Source organism: Nannobrachium achirus, assembly GCF_963921795.1.
Source record: "Nannobrachium achirus genome assembly, chromosome: 23".
Classification (NCBI taxonomy): Eukaryota; Metazoa; Chordata; class Actinopteri; order Myctophiformes; family Myctophidae; genus Nannobrachium; species Nannobrachium achirus.
The window spans coordinates 30,435,212-30,455,845 of record NC_137830.1 but is presented as its reverse complement, the minus strand read 5'-3'; the positions used below and the strand labels follow the sequence as shown (position 1 = coordinate 30,455,845).

Genomic DNA, 20,634 nt, shown 5'->3' with positions numbered 1-20,634 from the left:
ACACACACACACACACACACACACACACACACACACACACACACACACACACACACACACACACACACACACACACACACACACACACACACACACACACACACACACACACACACACACACACACACACACACACACACACACACACACACACACACACACACACACACAGACAGACAGACAGACAGACAGACAGACAGACACACATATCCATCCATAGGCCAAGTATGTCTTTTCTCACACAAACACTATCTATATCAACAGACACTACTACTACTGTATTCTGTTCTCACACTCACTCACTCACGCACGCTCACACACACACACAGAGTGGGAAACAGCTGAGCAGCAGGAAACCGATTGAAACACAACACCTGTCATTTCAGATGACTGTGCGCTTCCACTGTCCCCGTCTTTTCCACTTGACTGCACTGTTATCTCTGAGAGAACCCGTCTCCACTAAGAATCAACTATTTATACTCTTAGCTTATTTATTTCTTCATTTCAGGGATAGAAATAACATAAGTACAATACATACACCAAGACTTCCAGGTATTATTGATCATTCATGTTAAATTGAAGCCCAGCCAATTCCAGGACATTTATGAATTAATAAACAAACTTCACTAGTTTTAGACAAGAGCCATACAATACATTGAGTTGTCCAACAGGATACATTTATTGTATATATTTTAATAATAGCCTACATTGTCCAAACGTGCTGTAAGCACAATAATTGTTAAGTTGTGATCACAATTATCTCCTTTCTTTCAATGCTCTGTGAAGAACAGTGCAGGGTAAAACTAATTCTTTATCTTTGCTCCTCTCTCATCTCACAGACAGTGACAGCGTCCCCTGGGGACCGAGGGGCATCGATACAAACGTTTTATCAACACAAACAGCTACGACGACGCAGACCACACTGAGACTTACCTCCAGTTGTTTTGTTGGCTGAGGAATTACCACAGCCCATCCTGCATCAATACCCGAGAGAAGAAGAAGAGAGAGTTGGGAGAGAGACAAGAAAGGGGAATGAAAGAGCGAGAGAGCGACAAAGAGAGTGTGTCTGTGTGTGGGGCTGGGGGGGAGATTGGTGGAGGATGGAGAGGATGACATGGGGGAGGTGGCAGGAGAGAAGACAGGTGCTGGGTAGAGGAGGAGAGGTGGTGTGGGCTTGTCTCTCTCTGTGTATTGTGGAGTTATGGGTGATCACAAGACACGTGTGGAAGAAGAGGACATTCATGGAGGTGTGGGGAGAGGGCGAGAGAAAGAGAGGTGTTGAGTCAGCAGGGAGTGTTGGGCGGGAGAGTAGGACGAAGGCTCTACGAAGTCCTCCCGGTGGGGGCTCCTCACTGGCAGGTGAGTCAGTAGGATACGACAGCAATGACAACACAGAAATGTGTGTGGGGAGGAATCAATTGGTATAATGACTGAATTGGGGAGAAAAATTGGTAAAACATAATTGGCTATTCTAAAAAAATATAAATTTTATCAGACATACTGAGGCAAGCAGAGGTGGCTCGAATTATAGAGAATAATTATAGTGAATATTGATGCTTTCACAGAATAACCTGTGAATGGCCATGCTAACCCATCTGCTTAAATGAACACCAAAGCCCAGGCAGAGGTGGCTCAAGTTTGCATTGCATCCATTTAGACTCAAAAGCTTGTATACAGTATATGGGGTAATATTATCTAAAAACAATACATGGACTGTCTTTCTGAGTTATGAATATATATATTTTTTCCCCCACCAATGTGTCTTCCATGTCAACATGAATCCAGTCATAAATAAACATGTACATTTGAGATGTTTCAAAGGTTCACACTCAGCTACTGTTGATACAATGCTTTATTCAATATTTGTTTATTTTAAGGCTGTACACATTCCTGAATTTCAGATCAATACAGATAACAATTTTATCTTATTGCTCACCATTCTGTTTTACGGTGATCCAACATTGAATAAAACATCCCCACAGCATACAGTTTGGGTCGAATACATTTATTGACTGAACATAAAACGCTTTGTACACCAATCAATTGTGGCATCATCTGGCATGTGTGTGTAAACTTAAAAATCGTGGTAGTTTCAAGATGCTGCTGCAATGGTGATGGCCTCCGACTTGCCACTGATCTGGTCTACACAGGAGACGTGGAGGGAGCCGTCCCTTAAACACACACACAAAACAACCGCAGGTCAGTCATATTGTCACTGTTGGGACGGAAACCATGCATTTGTCCACATTTACAGGTTTTTAATAAATGAATGCCCCAGGAGCGTCATTTGGGGCATCAGGGGATGGCAATCGCCGCCCCCTAGTGTTCAGATTTTACCTCAAATTCAGTTGCTATGTGTAGGCCAAGAGGGGATAGCAAGAGGGCGAAAGCATGTTTGGGGTCTATTCATTTCCAATGAGAGAGCTAACGTGAACACAGCTTCTGAACTATTATTTAGCTCTATGGTCACTGAACTAAAATCAGACCCAATCTTCACAAGCCACATAATATTAATACAATTGTCATACTAAAGTGGCTTTTTTCAGTTAAACAAAAAAAGGAGAAAATCAACTTTATCACCCTTTAGCTGTCCCAGCAACACACCAGCACCAGTAAACAGGACGTGAGATTTGCCGTCAGCCGGCGCCCATGTAGTTTCCACCCAAAAGTTACTGTACTATAATAGTAAGAAGCCTCAGGGCGCCACAGTGATGTGGACATCAGGGATCTCCATATATGGGCATAAAAGGGATTTGTTCCCCTGGCATCGGGGATCTCCATATATGGGCATAAAAGGGATTTGTTCCCCCTGGCATCACAGGGATCTCTCTAACAGGGCATCATTAATATTGATGTGATCAGGGAACTCCATATATGGGCATGAAAGTATCCTGTTAGTGTGACATCAAAGTGAAGCCAGAGAGTGATGTCAGAGCGGCAAACCCATTCTGGTAGAGTGATTGTCCTGCCATCACAGTGACATCAGAGCATGATGTCAGAGCGGCAAACCCATAGACCAGAAAAATGTGTACACGTCTACACGACGCAGACAAGCTGTGACGTTTCTCATGGTTAACTGTGACCTTCGGTCGCAATAATGCATTATGCACGCATTTATGAATGCATTGTTTTTTAAGCCCTCACAAGAGCTACTGGTTACCTTTTCATGGTCAGCACGGCATCAATGTTATGATTATTCTCATTGGGCTCCAGGCCACGCAGGACAATCTGAAGGAATATAGACACAGACAGACACACACACACGGTATAGCAACATAAGTTTATCTGAAAACTAAGTATTTAGAAAAGTGGTTTAGAAGAGTGGTTCTCAAAAATAGCAGATTTACAAGCTCACAGCCTGTCACTTTGTGCCGTGCTGCAGCTTTGCACATCTACAGCTATTTTTTAACATGTTCTTTAATGTGCTTTGAAAAATGTTGAATTTTATAACCCAGACCTTCCCTTCTGGAGGTCCCTGGTATAAAACATTTTCAGATGGGCCTCTGCAGACAAATACATATCATTTTGGGGGTCCTTGGCACAAAAAGGTTTGAAAACTGATTTAGAAGGACATTTATGAATGTCAGCCTCGGGTCATAAAGGGTTACGGGTCATTTACTGTATACTTGGCTGCATGCCAGTGTCTTTTTCAGCTTGTAGACTGGCTATTTCCGGTTCATGACACAGCGCATAACCTAGTAGAAATCAGGCATTGACCTGCTCCATTACTTTCAAACTAGTTCATTCACATTCTCCAAGGCCTCATAATCCTGTCCACTATAACTAGCACAATGTCTACCAATGGTATCATTAGCCAATGCGTTTCTCATCTTTCTAACAGCCTCTGTGTGGGGTCCACTCATAATTTCGACCTCCCATTATTCCTACATCCTGGGCCGTCGGAATAATGACATGATGTGTAGCGTTAAGCCTCCAGCAGATGCAAACGATTATCTAGTGCAGTGGTTCCTAAACTGGGGGGTTGAGAGTCCCAGGTGAGTCCCCAAATGATTAGCTTAACCCATTCTCTGCCAAAAAACCCTGTTTAACTGCCTCTCCGCCAGGCCCGAGGAACCTGAGAATTTAATAAGCTTTAATTAAAAAAGAAAAAAGGTTTTATCGCAGCCAAACTAAAATAGGCCGGCACTAATTCTCCGCGAACTGTTTCAACACAGACCTATTTATTGGACGGACCTATTAACATCGAGGTGGAAACCGGAAGCCGGATGGTCCATTCTCTATTGGGGCCGTTAGCTTTCTGTTTATACAACACGGCTTGCAGATAGAGAACGGATGGACGGATTTTCACCAGGTTTGTTTTGTTTTGAAGCTGTCGAACTACGTGCACACGCATAATGCACAGTTCGTGTCCGACCGCGCACGATGGAAACTCTAGTGCCCACATTAAAAGGTAAAAGACAGGCAGTGAAAGACATGTGCAACACAGTTTTCTCACTCAACAGAAAACAAACCAAAAGGTTGGAAGCTTTTAGATCAGCTATTTTATTAATCTTTTAGTATAAAATCAGCTATTTTATTAATCTTTTAGTATAAAATTAAAAATGACCTTGCATATTTAAGTATTTATCATAACTGCCCTGTGCAATTGTTCCTACATTCAATGCCAAAAACAAAAATTAAATCAGAACCATTGATCTAATACACAACGCACATTCCCTGAATGTCAATCAGTCAGGCAGCAGAATAGTGACATCAGACAAACACCAACTATTATAAGGGCTCCTTTGATAGGGAATCTGACCTGGCCAACGTGATAGAAGGTCTGCTGTCTCCACCTCAACATGACAACCAGAACATGACATACCTTGGCTAGTTTTTCCGGCTGCTCCGTGATTCGCTGGTACAGCTCCAGGCAGAGCGAGGAGAGCTGGCCCTGCGCACTCAGGACGTGGTGACGGCGTGCGGGAAGGGGCGTGCCCGATGGGAGGAGCACGTTGAACACCTCGGCCCCCGATTCGTCCAGTTCCTGTCGATCAGGAAGCCAATCAGAGAAGGTCACAGGATTCATTTATGGTTAGCACAGTGTTAGTGACCCGTCTCTGGCCTTTTAGTTACGATGGCCTCACCACATCACCTTAGACAAGCCCCAACTCCAACCCGTTTCAAACTGCCTCAATAGCATATGAGTAAGCATAGTAAAATCCATGTTGTGAGAATATACTGTAGCTTATCTGCTATTTTGGCAGTTTTTGTAAAGATTTGCATACAACATGCCCAAAATAGGGAGGCCAACTAAAAATGTATTCATAAAGAAATTGACGCTGTGTGTTTTATGTACACCGACATACCTTCACTAGAATGTCTGAGGCACACGCATCCACAGGGACAGACTCCTCCTCCAGGGAGGGGCCATCTCTGCCGACCAATAGGCCTGCCTCGAGGGCGGCACCAACTGCGATGACCTCATCGGGAGGGGCAGAGCTCAGCAGCTCCACGTCGGGGAAGAGGTCGCGGATCATCTGCTGGAGACGAGGGATCCTGGCCGAGCCACCACAGAGGACCACCTGAAACACACAGGTTTGTATTACTATACTTGTGAGGGCATCAACCCTTTTTGTACAGCGACTTTATGAATGCTATTTTTTATACATTTTGCAATTTTGAAGCGTAAGCCTAAAGCCAAAGAATTGCAGTGCATTTTCAGTGCATGACATTGGCAACTCGCAACAAAGTATAAATCGTGTTTTACTCCAATTCCAACCTCTAAAGCTAAAACCTAACCCCAAAGGTTTATTTTCAAAAATAGCAGATACGTGCCACGCTGTGGGCTTAGGAGGATCTGCCATTTTTTGGAACCACTGTACTAAAAAAACATGCTGTCCCAGTGAACACGGCAGCCGAAGTGTAAGAGGGAACTGATAGTTGTTAATCCTTACTCAGAGAGCCATCTATCTGTCTAGACAGTTTTAGCCAGACTTGGAGATTTTTGCCAAAGAAATGTTTAAGCTCAAAAGCATTGAATGTGTGGCACTCAAGGTGCTAAATTTGAAAACTCAAACATCTTTTCATAATTACAATACATAGTTTCTTGACATCATTTACAGGCACAGTGCCACAGTCGTGAACGATTTCATTATTATATAATCGCAAGTATTGAGAAAAAACACAATTATTTTGCATAATCTTCATAATGGTTTCCATGTTGAAAAATGTTCACAAGTTTTCCAAATATAGCAGAAATAGCAGTGAAGTGAGGTTGAAGCACACATACTGCCTCGGTTTGCAATTGCAGCAACGATGTTGCAAAACACTAGCCTGGTAAGCACAACACACCCATCCAACTCCAAGTTCAGTTTTTTTACAGTCAGTATTTTTTATTGTTTATATTCGGACAATTTGATAAATGGTGACGCTGCAGGATAAATCACCCCCCTCCCCCTGTAACTAAAGGGACTCGCAGCACGCATCGGGTAGCGAGTGAACTCACATTTCAAATCACATTGATTGTATGGTGATATAAACATAAGCAGACACAAGTTTTAGTATCCAGACTTGACAGCAAAAGTTGTGAGACCGGCGACATCCTACCTTGTTGATGTCACCGGCGGAAAGGCCAACCTCCTCCAGCAGGGTTTTGATTGGCTGAATGCTCTTATTGAACAGGGACGAGCAGAGGAGCTCAAAGCGGGCTCTAAGCAAAGAAACCAAAACGGCAATAAGCATTGGGTTTTTATACAGAAGAGGGCAGGGGAATGCCCTCGATAGTCATGCTCTGCATTTTATATGTCAAAGTTAGTGCGTGTAAATGTGCTACTCTCAGTGAATGTTTTTGCCCAAGAATACATTTGGTAGGCCTGGACATTACAGCCAAGGTAGTTTTTTTTTTTTTTTTCAAAATGTGTCACCATTACTCAACTTGCATGAAGTGAATGCATTAACTATTGTCTCGCTACATACATGGATACTATGTATCTCAATATGTTTGCAAATTTGTCCACTAGCGCAGTGGTTCTCAACCTGTAGGTCGGGACCCCCAGGGGGGGTCCCCGCATTGTTTTTGGGGGTCCCCAGATGATTAACTTAATGTGCAGCATTGTTTTCTCACTCAACAGTAAATAAACCAACATACAGTTTAAGTGTATAGAGGGTATCTGCACATTTCTAAAGTGGCAATTTAAAGACTTTTTAATAGATCTAAAATGACAAATTAAACATTGGCCAACTTACAAATATTAGAGGCAGAATTTGTGAAAGTTGCGAGGTGTTGCAAGCATGTAGATCTGCTATTTTCACAATAGAACCGTGTTATACAGAATGTAATACCTCAACTCTTAACTCTTAGTGCTAGTCAGAGTGTGTGTGTGTGTGTGTGTGTGTGTGTGTGTGTGTGTGTGTGTGTGTGTGGGGGGGGGGGGGGGGGTGTGTGGGGGGTCCCCAGTTAAAATATGATTATTTTGCGGGTAGCAGCCTGAAAAGGTTGAGAACCACTGCACTAGCGCATGCTGAAACCACCAAATAACCTTGGATTGAAACACTAGACATCCCAAATAGAGGGCATACAGCCAGGAGAGTCTGCCATGCACACCTATGTTGCCTTGTTGGTCTTTAGCTCAGTAGGGCAGAATGCAATGTCATCTGAATGAAGCTCACCAACTGTGAGAAATCTACCAGTGAGTTATAAGGCAGTATAAACCATGGTAAGATTCTAAGTGAGGCTCGGGTTCAGCACCTGGAGACGTTGCATTCAAAGTCCCTGCCGTCATGCAGAGAGTCCACGAAGCAGTTGGCAGTGCCCAGTGTGGACAGGGAGTGCTTGGCCAAGTCGGCGCCGTTCATCAGTTTCATCATGGCCCGAGCATTACCACTCACATCCTGCTTATATAATCTATACACACACACACACAGAACAAAAAAATATATTTAAAACCTCATGAGCGTATCTGCAACATGGTGGCTATTGAGATAGCAAGAGCACCTACAACAGCTGTTCACATAATCAAACATACAGATGGTGATCGGTTAGATGGCTCCTGTTAAACACACATACGGAATTTGTGCAATAATATTCTGAAATATAATTGTACACCATTATGTTAACGTTCCTCAGAAATGTTATTCGAAAATTGGTCAAAACATATTTCCTTCATATTTATTTTTATATTCTAATTAAAAAAATACCCGATATTCGAGGAAATTCGAGATTCGAATATTAATTTACCAGCCCACATTAAGATGTAGTTGCCGCTTGACACCGCAGTTATGGTTGCCGCTCTGAGAAATCGATCTATACACCATTATGAACTATTGAACTTGCACTTAGTACAAGTGAAAATAGCAACATGTTTTGAGCTCGTAGATGTTATTTTCAAAAACAAATTAAACCAACATGCCCAAAGTAGGGGGTCAAAGTATGATTGGAAAACCAGTCAGATTGAAAAAGGTGCACTTGTTTTCACTGACAGAGGCGCGCCGTCTGAAGAGGACTTGAGCCACGAGAGGCACCGTTGCCGTGCCGAGTGCTGCGAAATCACCTTCAGCCGACTCAGCGCCGTCCAAGTTATGTCACGATAGGGACAGAAACATAAATCATTGCCCCTCCTAATCTCATCTTCCCATCTAGTCTCATTACCTATGCGTAATTTCTTTTTTTTTACAAGGGGGCCCGCTTTGCCGCGGGGGAGCGCTGGAGGTGAACTCGAAGGTTCTTTTTCAAACTGACTTGTTTTTCAATCTAACTAACATATATTTAAATTACCGTAGGTCCCCTCCTCCACTCAACAAATCTCTGATAAAAATCGCTGATCTACAAGCAATAGCTTGATGCGCTATGAGCCTATAGATTAGCTATTAGGCAGTTGGAAGTAGTTTAATACCCTGTGAAGGTGTGCCTGTGCAAGTGTGCATGCTGGCTAGTTTACTTACTTCTTGAACTCGGCGGCCAGGTGCTGTGCCAGGGCCTGTGTGAAGCTCTCTCCTCCGATGCTGTGGTCGGTGTGCGTGTCCAGGACACGGAACATCCCACCATTCACCTGGAGCGCCGTCACGCTCAGAGACGTCCCGCCCAGCTTGTACACCAGCACATGGCTGTTGGCAACACACCAAAAGTCAGTCTTAGATGAGTGGTTGCCAAACCTTTCAGCTCAAAAGAGAAATTAGACGCTTGCCCTGGGACCCAAACTAGTGAAAAAAGCAGATCTACAAGCTCACAACGCGACATGAACGCATTGTGAGCTTGTAGATCGGCTATTTTCACTACATCTTTATCATTATTTTGTATTTATGGCATTTCTTAGATGGGTTTGTTATTTATGTATTAATCTCTTGAAATATTATACACTGTATATATATATATATTTTTTTTAATGTAGGAAAAGAAAATCTGATTTTTACTGTGACCCACAGAAATTGTGTGTTTGGGAAACAGTGGGTTAGACTGTTCCTTCTCCTGGGTGTCGTACCTCTTGCCTCCTGTTGGGCAATCCTGTCCGATGTCGTACGCCAGGAGAGCAGCGGCCGGTTCATGGATCAGCCTCAGCACGTGGAAGCCTGCAGCCTCAGCTGCCGCTCTGCAAACCCCCCCCCCCCCCCCCCCCCCCCCCCCCCACACACACACACACACACACACACACACACACACACACACACACACACACACACACACACACACACACACACACACACACACACACACACACACACACACACACACACACACACACACACACACACACACACACACACACACACACACACACACAGTTTTGTCAGGCCCAAGTCCCAATTTATATTTTATTATACTTTTTAGACTGATGCTAGGTTCTTGGTTTACCCATGACCCTACACTGTCTCTATGTACTGTATTTGATGCATGCGTTTACCTCGCTCACTGCAAGTCACTCTGGATTAAGAGTGTCTGCTAAATACCTAAATTGTTTATGAAAGATGCATCTGAACAAACGTATATATGTATCTCTCAATAGTTTGAAAAATCTGTTATGGCGTGGGAAACACAACTATGTATAAATCATCCTTTATAGAGTTAGATAAGAGAAAAAGATGGTGGCGTCAACGGAATCCAAATGATTGAAATCAGTCGTGGTGACTGAACTGTAATCCATGCACACCACACACACGCTCGTAATACAAGGGATTTCAATGCTTTTTAATGTGGTGTAGAAGCTCCAGTGGTCCTGTGTGCCTTACCTCAGAGCATTCTTCTGAGCTTGTGCAAACTCAAAGGGAACGGTGATGACAGCCTCTTTGACTTCCGAGCCTAGGGCTGACTGAGCAGTTTCTGAACAAAAACAAATGCATGTGCTTTTATTCTTATAAATTACAATTAATTAAAAAGAAAGACATAATGTCTATGTTATGGTTGATAAAACTGGGTGATGTATGTCTATGTCATTGTTTATTGTGTAAGTCTAAAATAAAAATGTAAGTGATAAAAAACGTGTTGAGGTTAGGTTTGTGGCATTAGTAGTCTTGTTTGCCGCAACCTTTAAGGATCACCTGTATGTAAGCATCAGCTGGTGGACCCCGTATAATTATTAAGTAAGTAACATTTTAAAGAAATGAACAAATCGTTCATGAAACGTTCTTGCGATTCGTTCTTATGAAAGAATCACTCATGAACGACACATCACTACTCACAAGTGGAGCGGGCGTCTGGCACGGCAGCTCACCTTTCATTTTGTGGAAGATGAGCTTGGCGACGTCCTCCGGACGACATGTTTGTTTGCTCCCTGCCGTGATCTCATAATGAGGCTTCTCTCCTTTGTTCACCACCTGAAAAACAAACACCACATGCCCAATTACACACGCTTCCAGTTATCACGTTTCGCCAAGTTAGCAATAAACAATGAAATCACAAGCGAGGAAAATAATGGTCTCTTCGACGCATAAGAGAAGAGTATTTTACTCCTGAGAGGGAGGATAATCACATCGGTACAGCGAGATGGAAACACAGTGAGGTGGTCACATCTTAAATAAAGTAGCAACAAAACAAATCCTACACAAATAGGACAAAATGATAGGATTCTATTCAACATAACTAGATGGCGTCTTAAGAGACAGATCCAGAGAGTTGTATGACTTTATAAACATTAGTAGAGACTGAGATACTCACTGGACATTTACTCTCTGCTTTGTGTTTCTGTGTTTCAGAGTCATCAAAGCTGATGAGAGAGAGAGAAATATGACAATGAAATCAGCTTGCTTTAAATTACCAGATAAACATGCTAAGACAGAGGACTAGGTTTTACAGAAATGCGGGCTAGGCGATATGGACAAACAAAATAGGATTAAGTGATTAGCCCGTTACCGTACCTACCACTCTATAGCAATTATTACCAAGGGAATATAGAGCTACAGTATTTTAACAAAATAATTAAAAAAATAATATCCCTTACAGCACCTTTACAACCAGCAAAAGACGTTTGCCATATCACAACATTACGGTACATGCAATATACTACAAGATATTTAGTCTCTCTCAAAGCACAATATCTATATAAAATTGATATATTGCCCAGCCTGTTTCACAAAACCTAGATTAGGGATAAAGCCTGGATTTATCAGCCATCCTGGCTTAGTTTAGCCAGGATAATGAAAGCTGAATTATCTCGGCAGGATATGTTAAACCAGGACTCCGTTTCATGAGAGTTATTCCACATTAGTTACCATGGAGATTAAACTGAATTTAGCCTGCTCCGGGAACAGCTAAACGTATTAATTAATTCAGTGCCTTTTTGTTCAAGTTTTGTGAGAGTTATTCCACATTAGTTACCATGGAGATTAAAACTGAAGTTAGCCTGCTCCGGAACAGCTAAAATGTATTAATTAATTCAGTGCCTTTTTGTTCAAGTTTTGTGAAATAGCTGTTAGTCCAATGACTCCAATTGTAAATTAATGTCATTTACCACAGTTAATTCAACACCTCTTCGTATATGGACTATTTTTTATAACCATGCATTAAAATAAATACATCAAGATATAATCAATTTCATTAGCATATATTACTGAAATACCATAGTGTGTGACCATGAATCATAATCGTTTCACAATGACTCATGTGATATGTCATTGTCACTCTTGTTATAGGCACACTCGTTCATATTGTTGTTAGATATTTGATAATGTATTACCCAATTTCTTGAGATTATAAAATAAAGGCTGACAATGTTGCAAGAGTGTTTTCAATTAAGTTAGCGATAAGAGTAATATAACAGCCTGTGTAAGTGTGATTATTCTATATAGCTTCATGGCGGCATGCCTGTCTGTTTTTCACGAGTTAAAAAAGGACCCCAATTGTACAAGTGAACTGTACCGTCATGAAAATGTACCTTTTCCTATGCTTTTCCCTTGCGCAGTGAGGGAGAGCCGAGAGCGCGGCGGCGGGGGGGGGGGGGGGGGGGGGGGCGGAAGAACGCCACTCTGGTCTTTGGTTCTGTGATTGGTCAAGATCAAGGAATCGACGCTCGACTGCATGTTTTTTTTTTTTTTTTTTCGAGGAATACATGAACTTCAGCCTGGCTTTACAATCCTGGCTGGACAAAGTCGCTCCTTCTCTGCCTGGCTTGGCGTTAGTGGAACGGAATAAACCATGCTGTACGGAGCAGGCTTTGTCAAACCTGGATTTGGCTTATGGCTCATTTAACTCTGCTTTCGTGAAACAGGCCTCTCCAGGTGGCCCTAGTTACAGGATGTATCAACTCACCTTCTGCCCAGCACCTGTTTAACTTTGACCACAGTGTTATCAGCGTAACGCACACGGCCCTGCTTCGCTGCAATGCCTACGATCTGAATGAAAGGAGACACAAACAATGTCAGTTCATATAAACACATAAGTGTTGACTACTTTGCCAGATAATCAGGCTCCTTTTAATTCTTAACAGAAATGTGTCTGGTTAAATAGTTTAACCCAGTGGTTTTCAACCATTTTCATATCAAGGGCCATTATTTATTCAGCATTTGAAGCACAGTATAATCTTTTCAGAGCATCAAGCCATTTATATTATGGATCATGGACCTTTAATTTAAGGACACTAAAGTTAACATGACAATAGTATGATGAGGTCATTTCTATGCTCCCTAGGCCCTGTGTAGCCACAGGCAACTTAGATGCTAGACGCAAAGAGCCTCAATTGACAGCCCCAGTCACAAAACACTAGTCTTATATGATTATTAAGCGACTATAAAACCACCAATATTTCACCTCTTAACGACAGCTTGGGCTTTCCTCCTTGTCTCTGGTCCAAGGGTTTGTTTAAGGAAAAACCAACCGTATGTTATGAGCAACTTTCGGTCAATAAACTGTGCAGCAAGTGTTTGGAGACAGGGGTGCTGCGTTTTCAGTCATTCAACGCCTATGTGTGCCAGTTTGGAAATGGGTGGGTCGCTCCCCAACTCCAAACAGTAAAGAAAGAATCAAAGCTGCATGGTGTTTGACAGTAAGTTGCCCATAACATGAAAACAATGGAGCCTTGACAGAGACAGAGGATATTGAATGTATCATCAATTAAAAGGTATACATTCCAGATATTTTTCTGTCAATGGAGGGTATTGCAAGATGCTGCTTGCATCCAAGGTTGAGGCTAGGTCCTATGAAGGTTTGGGGTTGGGATTATTAGGGTGAACCCTGGGAACATATAGTCCATGGGCCATACGAGTTGTCGGTATCAAAAAGGTGGCAAAGGTTACCATGCATTTTTGAAAAGCTCTATATCTGTAGATTATATTTTGGTATGATAACCCTTTCTTAGACACAGCTAAATTGGTGTTATCAGCCGCTAGAGTTGGTGTCCCATTAACTTTACATAACAGGAAAAAAAGCTAAAAATTAATCTGCTTTAAGTAGCATAAGAGGGGTCAAACTAGGGGGTTTTCATGATGCTGAATCCATTGCAAGCATCTGTTTTGCACAAAAAACATTCCTTGGGCTAAAAACTGTCCCACAAGACTATAGTTTAGTGATGAAAAGTGATGAGTCATCACTTTTCACACTTTTGTGGGGGTTGTTTTAGCCCCAGGAATGTTTTTCGTTCAAAACAGATGCTTGCAATGGATTCAGCATCATGAAAACCCCCTAGGTTGACCCCTCTCAAGGGGAACCCACACTGGACGCGGAGGCGGCGCGGAGGCGCCGCGTCAAAACATACGGCCCCGTTATTTTCAATGAACTAACCCACACCGGCGGCGTCAGACGCGCGCAGTCGCGGCTCTGCCGCGTCGCCTGCCGCGCCGATACACCACTGCTCTATTTTTCCAGCGTTGCCGCGCGTTGAACATGTTCTCCCATGGTTCTCCCCACCGGGGAAATGGATGTACTGTTTGGCAGCGCGCCGCATCCAGTTGGGGTTACCGTGCGGCACTTCATGTGCGTCGATACCGCGACTCGACGCTGCGCAGCCGTTCGCGTCCAGTATGTGCTCCCCTTCATCCAGCGTTGCCGCGCGTTGAACATGTTCTCCCATGGTTCTCCCCACCGGGGAAATGGATGTACTGTTTGGCAGCTCGCCGCATCCAGTTGGGGTTACCGTGCGGCACTTCATGTGCGTCGATACCGCGGCGCGACGCTGCGCAGCCGTTCGCGTCCAGTGTGTGCTCCCCTTTATGCTACTTAAAGCAGATTAATTTTTAGCTTTTTTTTCCTGTAATGTAAAGTTAATGGGACACCAACTCTAGCGGCCGATAACACCAATTTAGCTGTGTCTAAGAAAGGGTTATCATACCAAAATATAATCTACAGATATAGAGCTTTTCAAAAATGCATGGTAACCTTTGCCACCTTTTTGATACCGACAACTCGTATGGCCCATGGACTAATACAGATGCTCCCCCATCATTCATCTCATCACTCACCTGTTCAGTGTCCCTGTATGCCACCACAGCTGGAGTGACCCTGTCACCTGCATCATTAGCAACCACATCAGCACGGCCATCCTAGACAACAAAACACACATCCACATTTTGATTATTATATTGGTGATGTGTGAAAGCCAACATACATGCGGGAGCGAGGGCACTGTGCCCAACATTAGCTGAATGTGGCAGAGACAACAACCCTAATTCATTGCAGGCTATATGAATCACTCACTGGTGTGCTGTACTGATGCTGCTGACTATTCGCTACTTCTAGCTAGCCTAGCCAACAGGAATGTTGAATAAGTACTTGAAAAGAACTCAGAATTAAGCTGAATCTCAATGAAACATTGGAAATTAAAAGCAACAAAGCATGTTATCACAGTAATTCGTTATATTATTACCTTAAATACAGCTACACAGGCACATGTGTAGCCAAAGTGGACTCCAATCGCAGCCATGCTTGAACAAATATTTCTGCTGCTGTGTGTGTGTGTGTGTGTGTGTGTGTGTGTGTGTGTGTGTGTGTGGCTACCGGTGGGTGGAGCCAAATGTTTCCCCTTAGTTATGTTTGGACCAGCGACCAATCCCAGTGGCGTCTCAAATGATTGACAGAGGATCCTACCAATCGAATCCAAAGCTATGACTCTGACGCTAACTATGGTATCAATTCCTTTTACGTATCCGGTCTAGAACGGATACGGAAACGGAAAAATGTTTGTGTTGTATGTGTAAGTGGAGATTACCGGATGTAGTGCACACACCGGATCTAAGCCTCATTGAACAGAAATGGAATAGAAATGAAATTGAATAAAATATAAATGTAATAGTATAATACAATATATTTAATAAAATAAATATATAACATAATAACAAAAAATAATAATTTACATGCATAAAATAGATGTAGATGTATCCGAAATTGAATGTGAACCATCACTGACTATGGAAACCCTGGCGAGGACGCATATTTGTATTATACTCCTTCGTACAACGGTGTCGCGCCCCAGAAATAAATCACAGATCTACAAGCTCTCAAAGCGGCGCGCCGGGAAGGGGTTGTGAGCTTGTATATCTGCGATTTTCTTCACCGCCGTACGACGAAAAGAGTGGTGATAAACCAAACCCCAAGCGTTACTATTACCACAGCGACGCTGCGAGGACACCAGTGGGAACTGCAGTTCACAGGACGGAAAGTTTACAGTCGTTGACGACGTTTGGGTCTCTGTCTGTCTGTCTGTCTGCGGGAATATTATTATTAATATAACCAATGTGTTCATTATTTGATTCATAAGAAAACATGCTTCTCTCCTCGGTCGCAGTTCTGCTCTTTTCGTTAAGAGCCGTTTCTGCGACAGGCAACTGTGAAGGTTAGGCAATCACAGCATGCACACATGAGTGTTATTAATAGTCTACAGCTGCGTGTGCATGTAGGTCTGGTCTATGTTGGAAACAGTGGCATAAAGTAACTAAGTCAATTATTTAAGTACTGTAGACCTACTACTTAAGTATAATTTTGAGGTAATTGTACTTTACTGGTGTATTTCCAATACCTTTACTTCTACTCAACTACATCTCGGATCCAAATAGGCTACTTTTACTCTTCACTTTCACTACATTTTGAGTACGTTTTTGTATGGGCTACTTCTATTCTTCTACTCCACTTGGCATGGCACTACATATTTCATTGGGAAATGTTGTGCTTTCTAGATTGACAGCTGTAGTTTTACTTTTGAGATGTTGATTTGACACAATGTAGAATATAACAACCTTTTTAAAATAGGCCTACAACATAATGTAGATTATTGAGGTGTTTTCCAAGATTTTGGGCTTTAGAACGCTTACAAAAAGAATTAGGTGTAACTCACTCATAGGCACAGATGCCTATGAATTGTTAACAGATCCAACAGATTTTTATTCTAAACTTCACCTGTTTTCATTTCAATAAATGTTCCAATATTGGTCTAGACAACAGATCTGTGTACATCCCAACTTTGTTTTTTGTTTCCTCTGCCATTAGTCATACTCATGACTAGGCTATTAGTCAGGGGATATTAATCAAACAATTTATTCTCCTATTTGTTCGTAAAGGTGTCTAGTAACACATCTAACAAAGTTTGAAATTCAAGATACCTAGGAGAATCTTTGACAGCTATAGGGTAACTTTGGGTCTCATTCACTTACTATACACTATACTATAAAGGAAAATATTACTCCCAAAGAAATCTGCTTTAAGTGGGATGTGAGATGTCTAACTAGGTGTTTTTAATTATTCTGAATCCATTGCAAGCATTTGTTTTGCAAGAAAAACATTCCTTGGGCTAAAAATGGACCCAACAAAACGATGGTTTAGTGATGAGTCATCACTTCTCACAGATTCAAAGATTCTCCCTAGGGATTTTGAATTTCAAACTTTGTTAGATATGTACTAGACACCTTTACGAACACATTGGTGAATAAATCCACGGGCCAAGTATATCAATTTGACCGTCCTTCAGATGAAAATGTTTAATGAAAACCCTTGTTGTTGTTGTTATACACAATAATAGTGATTATGTTTTTGTCTTCTCCCTCCCGCCCAGTGTGTGAAGGCTTCCTGCAGAGAGTGTATGACAGCCTGAGCTCTGCTCACAGAGACCTCAGCCCTGCCCTGGTGGAAGCAGAGCTGGAGAGGGCCTGCAATGTGGCCCAGGGGAAGGAAGCTAGACTGGTGAGAAACAGGGACATGCAGAGAATGTTAGAGGGGGCAGGGGCTGAAATATTTAAAAGGGCCTTTTTGTGAAAATATTGAAAATAGCAGACCTCCAAGCACACAACGCATCACAGATGCGTTGGAGGTCGGCTATTTTCATTACCGGTACTTGCATTCTTGGTCTGGAGAGGGAACTATTTTACTTATTTTTGGATGTATGAGCTGTACAGGCCAGAAAGTCATTTTTTGCCACTTAGTAGGCATTCCCGCATAACTTCCGGGTATGATGATGATGTCACATGCATACCCCTCTATCTATACTCAAGTTGATGTCCTCCTGTATGGCGATGTTACGGTGAAATATGTGACCACCTTGTCTTGGACACAAAACGTACAATTCAATTCAAAGGAGCTTTTTTGGCATGAGAAAAGCCAATAGATGATGGGGAACGTACAGCATATACAGTTGGAGGGAGTCAAGCATTATGTAAACAGCTATGTCACATTGCATAATTGTCAGGGTATAAAGCTTTTTGAAATAAATGCAGCAAACATTTGCTGTGACTTTGGGACAAATAGCAGCATGTGCTGTAGGTCTAGAGGTCTACTCAGTAACATTCTACCATTCTACTATCTATCTATCTATCTATCTATCTTCCCAGTGTTATTACCTGGGTGCAAGCAGCGACGCAGCCACTCGGGTCACAACCTCCGTGTCCCGCCCCCTCGCATTCCACGTCCCCGTAGACAAGGTCTGCCAGAGGCTCAGCAGCTCAGACACACAGATCTGTGAACTAAAATACGGTAAGTAATACGTGTGTTTATGTGTGTGTGAGCTGGAGTTCTCAAATACTGCCCGAACCCGACTCCACTCGACTTGACCCAACTTTTTCGTTTTTCTAAAATGAGTCTTTCCATTAATAAAAATAAAAATAAAGAAAAAAGAATTATACTTCTACTCCACTACATCTCTGAGGCAAATATCTGACTTTTTACGTCATTAAAATGATTTGAAAACTTATGTTGTAGATTTAGATTATTATAAGCAATACATGAACCAATCAAGTCCTATTTTAAACTTAATCTAAAATCCATAGAAGATATAAGCCTACAAAATAACTAATATTGGGTTACAAACTTTTTTAAATGTGTGTAAGCGTGTAAATCAATGTCCACAATTGGGACGCCAAGTTGAAAGTGGATAAGTCTGTATGTCGGTTTCATAAATAGTGAACCAATGAAAAGCTTAATACTAATAAGACGCCATAAGAAGCGAGAGCCCTAAAGGGTGAGGTCGCGCTGAAACAACAGACTGACACAATATGTCCATGTACTATGGGCATTCCCAGCTATGGGCTTAATATTGATGACACCAGAGATCTCCATACTGTATATGGGCATAAAAGGGACAAGGACAGAATTAATTTGCAAGTGTGGTTGCTGTGACGCGAGTCACACTTGCAAATGAATTCTGTCTTGGCCATATATTGAGCGTGACATGAGGTGTGACTGACTGACTGACTGACTGACTGACACACATGAGCTTCAGGTTTTCATAGTAGATGCGATGGCAATTAACTATATTGGATCCTTTGTAACGCAGGTTCTTATTTCTATTTCCTGAAAAGTAACGGTTTTGGATATACTATAGGTTGGTTTCCAACAGTGACGATATTTTACACTAGGGTGTCCCAACATTTGATGTTTCTGCTGTATGAGTGAATGTGTGAGTGAATAATGTAAAATGCATTGTTTGGGTGTGCTCTATAGTCTACATTCAGATTGTAATACTCTCTCTCTCTGTGTGTGTGTGTGTGTGTGTGTGTGTGTGTGTGTGTGTGTGTGTGTGTGTGTGTGTGTTTGGCAAAAATCCACTCGTCCGAGACAGTTTGCCCTCCTGGCCCCCAAGTTGTGGAATAAACTCCCTGTCGCACTTAGAACAACGGACTCACTCGCTAGCTTTCGCCGTGGACTGAAGACTCACCTTTTCAGACTCCACCTAAACCCTTAGCACTACAGAAAAAATCAATGACCACACATGAAGCTAGTTAGCATTTGTTTTGTTTCTGTTTTTTTTTAGGTTTTTAGAACTTTGATTATATTGTGTTTTTTCTAGATAGATATCCATTTGCATTTGTTATATTGTTGATGATGTACTGACATATTATCTTGTTTATTATTGTGATGTTATCTGCTTATTGTAAGTCGCTTTGGATTAAAAGCGTCTGCTAAATGCCTAAACTGTAAACTGTAAACTGTGTGTGTGTGTGTGTGTGTGTGTGTGTGTGTGTGTGTGTGTGTGTGTGTGCGTTCAGAGCGACATCTCTGGGACCTGAGCAGTGCTGGGCTGTCCAAACTGCGCGTAGCAGAGCTCAGGAGAGTTCTTTCCTCCTGGGGAGAAGAGTGTCTTGGCTGCTTGGAGAAACATGAATTTGTCACCCTCATCCAGGAGAGGGCGCCATTCCACACACATCATGCCACCGAGCTGTGACACAACAATTGCCAAAATAATGGACAGACTTTACCAGTAGATAATTATATGTAACAGTGGGCGGCCCAAACCACAAGATCAATGCAGCGTTTGGAGCAACATACATAAGATATTTTGACTCATTAATGGTCAAATAAAAATCACTGGTTGACTGTTCTCTAGCAGTTTTTATTATTATAACAAAACAATTACAAACAGCACCGCAGTAACAACGTTTTTACACTGTACTGTACAAAGCATTTGCTTTCACAGGCAGGGAGTCAGTGGTTAAAAGTGGCAGTTCACCCAAAATACAGATAAAATGTCCTCTTACTCAGCACTTTGTAAACTTTGGTTGTAAAATGTGCTATATAAATAAAGTGGATTGGATTGGAGAGTGCATTTGAAAAGAACTTTTGTTGAGCCTCTCCACATTCCTTTTCCACTTTAATCACAACAAAGAAAGATCCATTGAGCTCCTTTGTAGACAGCAGAAAGATCCATACAACATTGCAACAATTCAGAATAGCTTATGACGGGTACACATTGGGCACACAAACTACTTTTAGTCAGCCTTCTGTTGGCAGGTGTTGAAAATTAGCACGCATGATATACACACTTTAATCAATGCATCTGGTTCCTCCAATGT

General features: G+C 42.2%; 2 protein-coding genes across 2 annotated transcripts; one reads left to right on the top strand and one right to left on the bottom strand.

Annotated features, from left to right (window-relative positions):
* Positions 1–1,998: 1,998 nt before the first annotated feature.
* LOC308309043 (heat shock 70 kDa protein 14-like) lies at positions 1,999–15,317 on the bottom strand. Its single transcript, XM_080754504.1, has 14 exons — positions 15,228–15,317; positions 14,824–14,904; positions 12,680–12,762; positions 11,090–11,138; positions 10,647–10,749; positions 10,165–10,255; positions 9,420–9,527; positions 8,884–9,045; positions 7,691–7,846; positions 6,550–6,652; positions 5,310–5,525; positions 4,826–4,987; positions 3,161–3,228; positions 1,999–2,171 (listed from the first exon to the last, which is right to left on the bottom strand). Exons 1-14 carry the CDS (start codon positions 15,282–15,284, stop codon positions 2,093–2,095), a joined length of 1,518 nt encoding a protein of 505 aa, XP_080610630.1. The 5' UTR covers positions 15,285–15,317; the 3' UTR covers positions 1,999–2,092.
* An 806-nt stretch (positions 15,318–16,123) lies between these two features.
* cdnf (cerebral dopamine neurotrophic factor) lies at positions 16,124–20,006 on the top strand (the record flags this gene model as incomplete). Its single annotated transcript, XM_080754327.1, has 4 exons — positions 16,124–16,193; positions 17,406–17,533; positions 18,178–18,319; positions 19,831–20,006. The coding sequence occupies 4 exons, from the start codon at positions 16,124–16,126 to the stop codon at positions 20,004–20,006; spliced, it is 516 nt and encodes a 171-aa protein (XP_080610453.1).
* Between the last annotated feature and the right edge of the window lie 628 nt (positions 20,007–20,634).